The sequence below is a fragment of the Olea europaea genome, unplaced genomic scaffold (assembly GCF_002742605.1).
Source record: "Olea europaea var. sylvestris unplaced genomic scaffold, O_europaea_v1 scaffold452, whole genome shotgun sequence".
Classification (NCBI taxonomy): domain Eukaryota; kingdom Viridiplantae; phylum Streptophyta; class Magnoliopsida; order Lamiales; family Oleaceae; genus Olea; species Olea europaea.
Window position 1 is genome coordinate 210227 of NW_019262826.1, and position 11544 is coordinate 221770.

The window sequence follows — 11544 nt, forward strand, 5'->3', positions numbered from 1 at the left end:
TTAACATCTCCATCCCACATTATTCATTTTCCTCCATGTCTGCATTTAACGTTCGTCATGTCAAAATCAATACCACAAGAATTCACAAGCAATGAGTTTCTTATCTCTAGAAGTCACATTCTTCAATAGACTCCCAGATTTTGTGTGTAAACTTCTGTGTGGATACATACAATATTCCAGTCCTTTGCATGTGTATCTTCATTTTTGACTGCCTATGTAGTGAAGGCATTCAACATAAGAGGTACATTATGAACAAAGCTTAATTAGCTATCTCCCCTGTTTGTTTTCTTGCTTCTCTTCTGCTTTTGCTTAAGCTGAGTGAGGCCTGCTGCTGAAATCTTCACATTACCAATAATAGCAGCAACAAGCTCAGGATCTGTGCAAGCCTTCATTAATTCCTTCTCTCTGCCTGTTGCCTCCGGTATGTGATTAAATAAATTAATGGCTGTCTTTGCCGCTGCATAAAGTAGTAGCAAAAGTCAATATGAATAGCTCATGGGAAAAAAAGGGGGGTAAACTAAGCAATAACAGAAACCGAAAAAGACAAGAAAGTAATGTCCCACTCCCACGAGCAATTACGGATTCCTTCAACATTAGCAACAAAATAAATACGCATTTCTGAAATTCTTTGAAACCAAAAGAACACTCCAATTTCAGCTGAGGGGGATGAAGCATGAGAATATATTTTCAACAGTGGCAAGTAACAAAATCTATCTTGAAAAGAAGAAACTACTAAATATAGATACCTTTTCCTTTCTTTAATGTTCCTGGAATTATCTTGACTCGATATTTATATGATTGTACAGCACTGTAAGGACCACAGACAGGTACTGCGTACAATAAGACATCATTAGGCAGCGGATTTCCAGTCAAGTAATCCACATCATTTAATTTCTCTCTCTCTTCTTCACCAATCTCATGAATATCATCTTCTTCCATGGTCATCCTGTCCATCCCATTTGAAGCTTTGTTCCCTCCACTACTTGCATTATTAAGCACCGTTTCATCGGGCTGTTCTGGACAATCTCGAGACTTATGACCTGCCTTTTTACATTTGTAACAAATTTTTGAAGCATCTCCAGTTTCTGCAAATGAGGGCGGGAAAAATTTGCATTGTATAACCATCAAAAGAAGTACTTCCTTAGGAAAAGATTGACAGAAGCATGAGAACACTATTAAGACTTGAGATTTCGTTTTAAAAAGTCAACCTTGTTAAGAAGAGTAGCTCAAGAACTTATAAATTGGTCTATATTTTCATCTTTATTCAATGTGAGATTATATCTTTTAACAAACACAAAGAAAATGAATATGTTAGTATAAATGACCTCATCTTTCATTCAACACATTATCTTAGGCTGGTTATGCATTATGGAATTATCTATTCACCGGAGCATAATGTGCAGATCCAATAATCTAGACTACAACCATAGTTCTCAATTATTTGGAGATACAATCGGGCCACATAATCTGTGGACTAATACCTTTGGCATGATTTTGGTTCGTTCAAAAAGTCTGATTCCAATATCCATGCCGAACGTAATTGTTCTTTCAAAAAGTTCAGTACAATCAAATTTGTAAGCCAATTCTTGAGTTGCAGAAAAGTAAAGATGAATAATTTTCGCTATTATCTAGCAACGAATAAACGCCCTGCTCTGTACAAAGGCAGTACACTTTTTTCCCAAGGAAGCATGCAGTATTGTCAGACCAAATAAACACAGAGTTTACTTTCAGCAAGTAAAGTGATTAGCAAGTGAATGCACATAACCATTTTTTATTTGATATTTATAAACCAAAATCTTACTGGTAGTTGCTTTTCCTTGTCCTGGAGTGGCCTTTTCATCCACAGACATCACATTGTTTGTTTTCGATCTTCCAGCAGGCTGTAGATTAATTGTAAGATCAATATGTCAGCAACTTATAAGGTACCAGTAATAAGATTACTTGTCCTGTTTCTTTGCAAGTTATTGATGACAATAATTCCCTTCTCTTTTACTATAACCAGAACCTCAATTCAAAGGGGGAAGGGAGCTTTCTAACATCGTATACATAGATGTATGCATATTAAACTTTTTATATAGCTCGTATTTCAGATTTTTTCAAGACAAAGTAAATAAGTTCAAGTTATCTTTGTATTTGATAGAATCTTACAATACTACAATCCAAACCTAGTAGCTGGATTTAATGAATTATAACTTAGCAATACTTACAGCCAACAAAGCAATTCGGATGCTTCGCTCCTCCTCGTCTTGATCTGCATACTTCTCCCTTATCTTCTTCAGTTTACCTCTCTGTCCACGGCTAATTTTGGCACCATTTGGTTTCGATTTTTTAACATTTTTATCAGGGTAACTTGCAGTGTTATGATTTTCTTCCACCTCTTGTTTTTCAGGGTCAACAGTAGCACCTTCAGTATTATCTTTTTCAGCACGATTTTCTTCCACTTCTTTTTCATGGTAAACGGAAGCCCCTTCAGTATTATCTTTTTGACCCTTGAGCTTTCTTCTTTCAGCTTTGGAAATATAAGGTTTTTCTCTCTTTGTTTGCTCCTTGGTTTGTTCTTCCACTGATTCCCCTCGAGAAGACTGGAGTCCATAATTTTTTGCAGATGCAGCAGCAGATCCAAGCCCAAGAGCTCTATCAATAAGATCCTCCAGTTGTAAACTGAAAGCAGTAGTGCTTTTCCCAGAAACTTCATCACCATCATTGTAATTCGTTGAAGCAGTAACTCCAATTGCTGAGTCATGTGAATTACTAGATTTATCAATTGAAATATTTAAGCCATTGAACGATTCTGAAGAAAAATCCTCTTTGGTTGGTCTTTCTGTCAACAATTCCATGGTGCTGGGTGATTCTACTGTGGCTTTTTCATCCAAGACTTCATTTTCAGAATCAGAACCAGAATCAGATACTTCTCTAAAAGGTTCAGTTTGCTCGGTGTCATTCATTTCTTCCCCTTCCCCTTCACCTTCACCTTCACCTCTTACTCTCCTTTCATTCAAATGAGATCCCAAGGAACTCTCATCCAAGCGAAATAAAATTCCAAAACCCATAATAAGGGGGTGTGGTGGAAGAAAGTTCTTTTTACCACGAATCATGAAGCTACCAACTGTAAGATATTCCCCTGTGGGAGCTGTTTTACTGACTTGGTGAGGGTAAACCCACCAAGCACTAGTCACAATTTTTGAATCCCAAGCCTGGCTATGGCTGACCTACACAACAATGTACATTGTGAATTTGCTTATACTTCCATTGCAAAGACATGATTGTAGACAGAAAATATAATTGCAACTCACTGTGAAACATCCTGCTTGGTTCAAGGAGAGAGGGGGTACACTGGATTCGGGCTTGTGATTCTTTATCACAGTGCTAGAAGCTCCATGAAGATCTGCATGGACATACCTGTATTTCACAAAAATTGATCACTTCCCTGATGATATAACAGTTTTTTATCTCTCGTGATGTACAATATAATCTTTGATTTTTGGTTTTGTGGAGAAGATAAGTGTAGGGAGAGATGCTGGGGATGAAAAGTAAATAAAGAACCATTTACTACTACCAAGAGCTAGCAATTTCTCAGTCAATAAATTAAAATCAATTCTATAATCCAAAATTTGTTTCTCGCGAATAAGCAGTAACATATTTATATGTAATATATCATTTTCAGCTTCAATCAAGCCCCACAAGTAAACAACAGAAAGAAACATAAAATAAATAACAGAGAAGCTATTCATGGATGAGAAAACATCCTGAGCTGAAGTAAGAGAGGTAACATCCATCTGATGACTGAACAGTACCCATCATGTATTTTAACATTATTTTTCACTTGTGAAAAGTTCCTGAAAACTTTGTAGAAGCTCTATCTAAAACTTCTTGATATCAAATCTATACACGAAACCCCATAAAAAAAGGCTAAAAAGAATGTATTTTAACAATTTACTCACAGATCTCCTTTAGACATATAACGTTTGACTATCATCTCATTCTGTTGAGCATCACGTCCACTGATAACCAGATAATTCTCACTGCTGATGAACCAATTGAATTTTTCAAACCAATGAACTTTGCGCATGTGTGAAATTGTGGCTACCGTTTTCTCCTGCAAATTATGTATAAGGTAAGTATTACCACCTCACAAGAAAAGGATATCAATACAGCTCAAGAAGATGTATCAGTATGGTAAGCAAATGTTATGATAAGCCCCTATTTGAGCCCCATATTTTGGAGTATATGCTTTCTATAATAGTAATTTTTTAAAAATGGGGGAAAAAGTTTGGATTTATGTGTAAATTATTTTATATGAGAATATGCGGTTGATATGAGTTTTGAAAAAACAAAAAAAAAGTAAGAGGGGCTAAGTAATATCGCAGTGACCTTCCCACCATTAATTTATAGTTTCCAACATTAGAATTTACATCTCAACTACTACTTAAATATGATCTCCAAAAGATGCTAAGGAAGACAACAATTAGTTATTCGTTCATTAGTGTCAATCCAATTAGCATACTGAAAATTTGCGTAAATTTATAACACGTGAACTTTGTTGAAGGTAAAAACTGGATCAAATAATTTTATTGATAAATGATTACAATTAAAGATCAATGTAAATACAATTAACAAATCCTCTCACTAACTATGAGTTTCACCTCTTAAATTTACCAGGCTAGATGCTTAAACAAGAACAAGAGAAAAATAGCTATAAGAGATGGAGACATTTGAATTGCATGCCATTTCTCAAATGGAGGGTGGGTATTTATAGATTTTACTCCAGGCGTTGGGGTAGTTTGGTAATTCTTGTGCTGTGCCAGGTGGCTACCTCTAATTGGTAGTTTTATAACTTGGTTAAGAATCACACTTATTCACTTGTCTACATGCTCTTCTTTAATAGCCTGTAGCCAGCCTACAATTGGCTAGCGGTTTAAGATCTTTATGCAAGCCTTCTGTTTTTTTGCTCTCTTCGCATGCTGCCTTTCTCCTCACCAATGGGTATATGAGTTCACAGATTTTGTTCTGGGGGTTAACAAACTTCAACCACAAGAAATATTCATCCTTATTATAGAAGGGTAACAACAGTACTTTAAAACTTTATACACTAAAACGAATTGTGTTCCTTCATTATGGGAAAATAAAATCTTCCTTCACTATTTCCTGATGATTATGAGAAAAATGTCACATTGAAAGCACCAAGCCTAGGTATATTTTCCTTATACATCTAAAAATTGTTTCTTTATTTCTTCCTCTTCAAAAGGTTTCTCCACTTCTTAAATCAGAGACCAATCTACGACTCAGTCACCAGATGTTTATCAACTTCGCTTGAATAATCTCCTATAAAATGTGTTCACTTACTAATTTCTTCCAATACTGAATCAAGCTCAAATTCCTCAATGATGTTTCTCCTACTAATGCTGTTTTCCACTTTATTGAAAAACTTGGAATCATAATTGCCTTCTTCACTCATTTTAATTCTCCTAAGACCCCAACTTCCCCTAACAGAATTTTTTATACTAATTGTCTCAGTTAAACTCTCATTTAATACCAGGTTCCTTCAACGCTGAACTATCGCTCAAAGGGACCTCAACATGTGACATGGTCAAAAGACTAAACAAGCACAACACTTCAAAAATTTTGAAAAGCAAATTATTAAAACCACCAACCAAAAAGGGAAAAAAAAGTGTTGCCCTTGTTCCTTAAAAAGAGACTAGCGATTCTCTGAGATGTAATTGTGTGCATCAAGATATATCAGTTCAAATTGATGTTAAGAAGATCCACATGCACGTAAAAGAAAGGAAAAATCTACGTGGAATGCCAGATTGGTTGTCTAAAATGTCCGCTTGATCTGTGTTCTCTAATCTTCAGAAATCTTTATGTCAGGCAACAGCAAAATTCCATTTACAAAAGGATCGGTAACTGAGCTAAACAAGATTCATATGATTCAAAATGAAACATCAAAAATTTAAATTTCAAAAAAAAATAAAAATAAAAATAATTATACTAGCATCTCAACAAATAGAGTTAAAAGTGAAGGTCACTAAATTATTCAGCTACCTGTGACAGTTGTTGACGGGACTTTCTCTCAGCAGCCTTGAAAGCTTTCTCATGTGATGTAACGGTCTTCTCCTGTTTACTCTCCTGTCTTTTCTTCATTTCATAATACCTTCGAGCATTTGCATGAGCCGAAAGTGCCAGATCAACTTCTATCTAGAAATATGCAACCGCAAAATTCATGCTGAGCATGTATATAAGAGCATGGAAAGTTTCACTCAGTTAAGCAAAATCATACAGCCAACAATTGTTAATTTTGTCAGAGTACACAAAACATTTCAAGACCTCAATAAAGATGAGACATAATATTCATATGATTGTACTTGCTTAGCTTCATGCATATGAACATATTCCTTTCCATCGTTAAAGTACACATAGCACAGCTAACAACGTCATAATTTTGAAATGTGATGGATGCAGAGTGGCGAAAGGTGATAACTCTTAACTTCATACCATACCTTGTCCACAGGTTGTGTCTTCTCATCATCATCCATCTCATCAAGATTGTTACTCAGGAGCAGTGTCATGCAATTTTTTTCAAGGTGAAGCTTGTCAATGAGGCCAGCAACTGGGTTTCCAGATTTCTTCTCTTCTTTCACCATGCGTGCAAGATCATCCCAGCTCATACCATTGGCAAGAGCTACACGAACTGCTAAGATAGCAGCATCTACATCTTCCAAGTTATATTCTATTAGTTCAGCCATTCTAACACACTGTTCAACCTCTTTTCTCAGTGCATGTACACGGCTTTCCTGCAGCATCAAGTAAAAAGCATTTAATACTAGCAGCAGCATTCAATATCAACCCATGGAATGCAACACTTAGCTTAATTAGTTTCAACATGCTTCTTCAAAATTTAATTTAATTTAATTTAATTTTTCAAGATATCCTTAGGGATGGCAGAATGTTCTGGCCCCCGGACCACACTGTCCTGCCCCGAACGCCCCACCCTGTTATTTTTATTTTATTTTATTGTTATTAAATTATTTAAAAATCAATAGATAATCATTATATTAGATAAACAAATGAGTAAATGGAGAAATGGGGATATTAAAATCCCCACCCAGGAAAATCCCGGGCAGTGTGGGGTCAAGAAGGGTCGCACCATCCTGCCCTGTTGCGATCCCTATAAATCCAGACATAAATACAGATGTTTAAAATAAGTGTTAACTAATAACCCAATCTACACATTTCAGGCATAATTCATAACATAAACGAAAAGGAATAATTTCAAACTTTTTTAGTCCAAAGAAATTTTATATGTATGCAAGTGATGCACCTGATCAATCCGTATTTTATTAAGCTTCTGCATAGCAGAGTTCTCTTTTGCCATTTGGTGTTGTTCAGAACGCTGACTCTCAATTTTACTGTAGAATTCATCTAATGCAACATCAAATGATTCAAACTTGGTGGAATCCCTTGATTTGAACTGATTCAGCAACAGCGGGCAGAATTCATCGTATATCTGTACAAGTGAAAAAACACTATAAACATTGACATTCATCAGGAAAAGACATCTATGTGCATCCTTGAGTGCATAAAATTAGTGATAGCTGAAAATATCAAAGGTAACCTGCACAGAAGTTCCTTTGTCACCCATGGAGTCATTCTTTTTCCCAGAATTCTTTTGTTGCATTAGGATGTATCCTTCTGGAACTTTCTCACCAGTTATAACATCTGCCAGCCAATCTTCAAACCTTGCAACAGCTTCAGCAAGAACCTGGATGGTATCATCTTCCAATTTGAAGTCCTTCCCGATTCTTGTGCTTGGAATCAAACTGGCATCTAATATAATATGTTCTGATAGTGCAGGGCCATAACCTAATGCTTCCCCAAGAACAACCTTCAGGGTTGCCTGCTTGGCATGAGCACTATCACTTCTATTCGATTCAGCAGGCTTCCTGCTCTTATGGCTGCCTAACTTCCCTTTAGGCGCACTGGAATTATTTCCCTGTTCATTACTATCTAGGCCCTCACCTTTACCAGATTCCAAAGAAGATGTTACGGCTTCCCACAACCTTTCTCTAGTTGTACGCTCAAAAGTTCGGCTTATTTCGACTGGATAGCGATGGCGTGACATGATTGAGATTCCCTTATCATCATCCCTGTTATTGATATCAGTTAGCATTCAAAAACTTTTCTAGATAATGAAGCCCAAGAGATGCAGCTAATAAATAGAAACATATGCTGTGTAGCAAATGAAGAGAAAAGATACTAGGATTCACCTACCTGTGCGACCGCAGGAGAGTCAGGACAGTATAATCTGAGTCTGTGAGAAGAATATTCCCTTGGGCATAGAGCTCCAAAATTACATAGTGAGCATTAACCCCCAATCCAAATTGGAAGAGTATTATCTAAACACATCATCAAATTCAAAGTTATGATATCCTGTTAAAAGATGATTGTTTCTTAATCAATGAAAAGTACAGAAGCCTAACAGACATACTCTGTCATATCCAAGTTGTCTAACATCCTCAAGCCTTCTTGTTCGTATGTGTTTCCGTAATTTCAATGTAAAGCCAGATGGAGTATTGCTTTTGTCCCTGTCAACCCGTAAACAAAATCTCTATATGTTTAGAAGAAACTCAATTCAGTTCCCACTTACAAAGTTTTCCTCTCTTTGTTTGGCATAGACCTTGGTTAAGCATATCACATTTCAATCATATTAAGCTTTTTGCATTAAACAATAAACTCAGAAGCCTTAGGTTTCTCCTTTCTAGAAACCATAAGGTATGCACCAAATTTGCTCAACATTCAAGTCTTGTCTTTCAACTTCCTTAATATTTCACTTTATAGATTGAAATTAACACAAAACTTCAGTTGGACAAGTAACAAATCACATCATTGTTTACATGAATCTTTCATTCTCGAAACTTAAGCTTTGGGTGCCCTTCATCAAGGCTTTGCCTCCAGGGAACTAGCTTGTCTTCCCTCTCTGGACTTATTATTACTGACCTCAGCTTTTTGGACTAGTTATTCTATAGCCTATGACATTTACAAGAGATGAGAACAAGTAAAGCAAGTGTGCCCCTACCTCCTACAATCTAAGTGCCATGCACCCTCTCCCAAGTGAAGTGCAACTATTTGCCACAGCTTTCACTCTTTTTCTTTCCTTTATATTTCTCTTGTTGTCTTTTGATTTTTTTTTCTTTTTCCTCCTATTATGTATTTCTATAGGGAAGGTCAAGCATAAGGCTTTATTGAAACAGAAAGCAAGTGATAGGAACCAAATGTGCTGATAAACCTCTGAATGACTCTTTTTAGGGAATCAAATATGCTGATAGATTGTATATTTAGTTCTAGTAGTATATTTCAACATGGTTTACGATTCATTAACGCATCAACCTTATAAAGCAGTTAATGAAGGAGATTTCTGAAAATTATATCGAAGATAAGCAGTGGTATGCAATCTGACACCACTTACTAGTATATTTCAACATGGTTTACGATTCATTACAAGTAAATTAACGCCTCAACCCTTATAAAGCTGATAATGAAGAAGATTTCTGGAAATTATACCGAAGATAAGCAGTGGTATGTAATCTAACACCACTTTCCATCAATAGCAACACCTTTTCGCTCTCCCCCGACTCCGTAACTCCGCTGCTATTCATCAGCTTAAACACATAAGTCTGCAATATATTTTCATTTTCATTTTCATTTCAATATATGTAACAACAATTTATATAACACGAATATTTCTTCTAAAAGCATACAGAAATTGAAAAAAATAAAAATAAAAAAATTGAAATATATAGAGACGTGAATACCTTAGGAGAAAGGTCGTAGACATTAGAGCAGCGCATACCGATTAGGCAACGGAGGCACTTCACCTCAGCCGCCACATCTGCCGTGTTCATTCGCGCTTTCACCATTTTTGTTGAATTCTAGTTCTTTTCCTCAAGCTAGATATGTTCGATCAAAATTGATTGTGCGAGAGTTTTGATAGCTGTAAGATCAAAGGGATGATATGATAAGGGACAGAGCCAGGAATTAATGTTAACTAAAGGCAAAAACTTTTAAAAAGTTAACATACGAATAAAATTCATAGAGAACAAAAAAAAATCTCAATATAACATTACATATTACAGTTATCCCCGATAATGTTTTACAGCATACCATCCATCTCTAATAGAATCTAAATCTAAATTCATATTAAATTCTCATTCAATGTGAAGTGTCATACAACCATCATCCATTTTGTTATGAATTTCCATCTTCAGGAGATGAAATTGGATGAATAGACACAGTACGAATTGAAGAACCTTCAGATTCGTGGTTCTTTGTAAAGAAAGATAACAAAGCTGTTCCTTTGTTGGCAGAAGGTCAATTTTGTTCCATATTAAAATCTAAAAGCATAACAAATTCAAAACACTTCAGTATCCCAACAATCCAAAAATAATCCACCAGCAACAATCCATCAAACACAATAATTTAGAGGAACACAGGAAGCAAAATGTGAAAATGAACAGCCGCTTTCGGGAGACCATTCTAAAAAATAATAGATATTTTTATTTGGACATAAAAACTTTCAAAATCTTGCTGCTTACATATCTTGAAAGGAAAATATAAATTTCACCTACTAAATTTAGAACCCATGTTTATGGAGATAGCTTTGCATTTCAAATATATCTATATCTATTCTTGCTAAGGCCAATTGCACACTTTTCTCAACCAAACATATCCAATTATCATGTCTTTCAAACATTTCATAATCCATTATTCAAATAATCAAAAATCCAACAAAAAACGCAGCCTTGGGATGGAAGAAGACAAAAACATTCACCTGTCTGCCACAAAACTTTAAACCAATAGCTGTTCGGCTTTCTTCACAGTTTTTGGGGGAAAGAAGTAAATAAAAAATCAAATATGATAATACTTACAATCTACAATAGCTGCGGTTTGGGGTCGATGGTCGGCGGCTCCGATCTGCGGGTGGATAGGGAAAGATTTAGGATTAGAAGGATTTGGGAATTTCAATTTGGTTTTCAATTTCTCAAATTGACGGGGTTACGTTGAAGAAAAGAAAGGATGAAGCGGGGGCTAAAAAAGAAACAAACAATTGGATAAAAAAATAAAAAAAAAATTGGTATTTAAAATTGGGCTGAACTAGTCACATGATATTAACTGTTGGTGGACCGTGGACTAAATTCAAGACTTTTTTCATTTAATTGGGATATTTTATTGGACGTGGGCTCGGACAGCACGGAGGTACAGATAAGTGTTGCTCACCAAATCCTCCCCTAATATGATTAAATATATATATGGGAAAATTTCATACAATTTAAGACTTGTTTCAAAACTGAAAAATAAAGTTTAAAAATTTAAAAATCAAATATTATTAAATTTTATTTAAGAGATAATTTATTAAAAATATATTTTATTAGTTAAATATATTAAGGTCACAATTTCATATAATTTGATTATAAATTATCGAATTAATTGATACCAATATATTTCATCCATTCGTTGCAACATCTTTGTAGGGACTTGTGCTGTATTTTT

General features: G+C 35.4%; 1 protein-coding gene across 1 annotated transcript; it reads right to left on the reverse strand.

Annotated features, from left to right (window-relative positions):
- Nucleotides 1–11080, reverse strand: LOC111388064 (nuclear export mediator factor NEMF). The gene is made up of 15 exons (XM_023012728.1): nucleotides 10923–11080; nucleotides 9810–9988; nucleotides 9559–9671; nucleotides 8486–8582; nucleotides 8269–8393; nucleotides 7613–8144; nucleotides 7319–7504; nucleotides 6498–6791; nucleotides 6043–6195; nucleotides 3942–4096; nucleotides 3294–3399; nucleotides 2208–3209; nucleotides 1802–1880; nucleotides 747–1085; nucleotides 1–457 (listed from the first exon to the last, which is right to left on the reverse strand). The coding sequence occupies exons 2-15, from the start codon at nucleotides 9912–9914 to the stop codon at nucleotides 264–266; spliced, it is 3480 nt and encodes a 1159-aa protein (XP_022868496.1). The 5' UTR covers nucleotides 9915–9988; nucleotides 10923–11080; the 3' UTR covers nucleotides 1–263.
- Between the last annotated feature and the right edge of the window lie 464 nt (nucleotides 11081–11544).

What these genes read in the sequence shown, in the direction of transcription:
- LOC111388064 (XM_023012728.1), bottom strand. Translation starts at nt 9,914, where the DNA reads ATGGTGAAAGCGCGAATGAACACGGCAGATGTGGCGGCTGAGGTGAAG. An exon ending in TCTACGACCTTTCTCCTAAG is followed by an intron (nt 9,672 to 9,809) that starts GTATTCACGTCT and finishes AATATATTGCAG; the next exon opens with ACTTATGTGTTTAAGCTGAT. An exon ending in ACAAAGGAACTTCTGTGCAG is followed by an intron (nt 7,505 to 7,612) that starts GTTACCTTTGAT and finishes TCACTTGTACAG; the next exon opens with ATATACGATGAATTCTGCCC.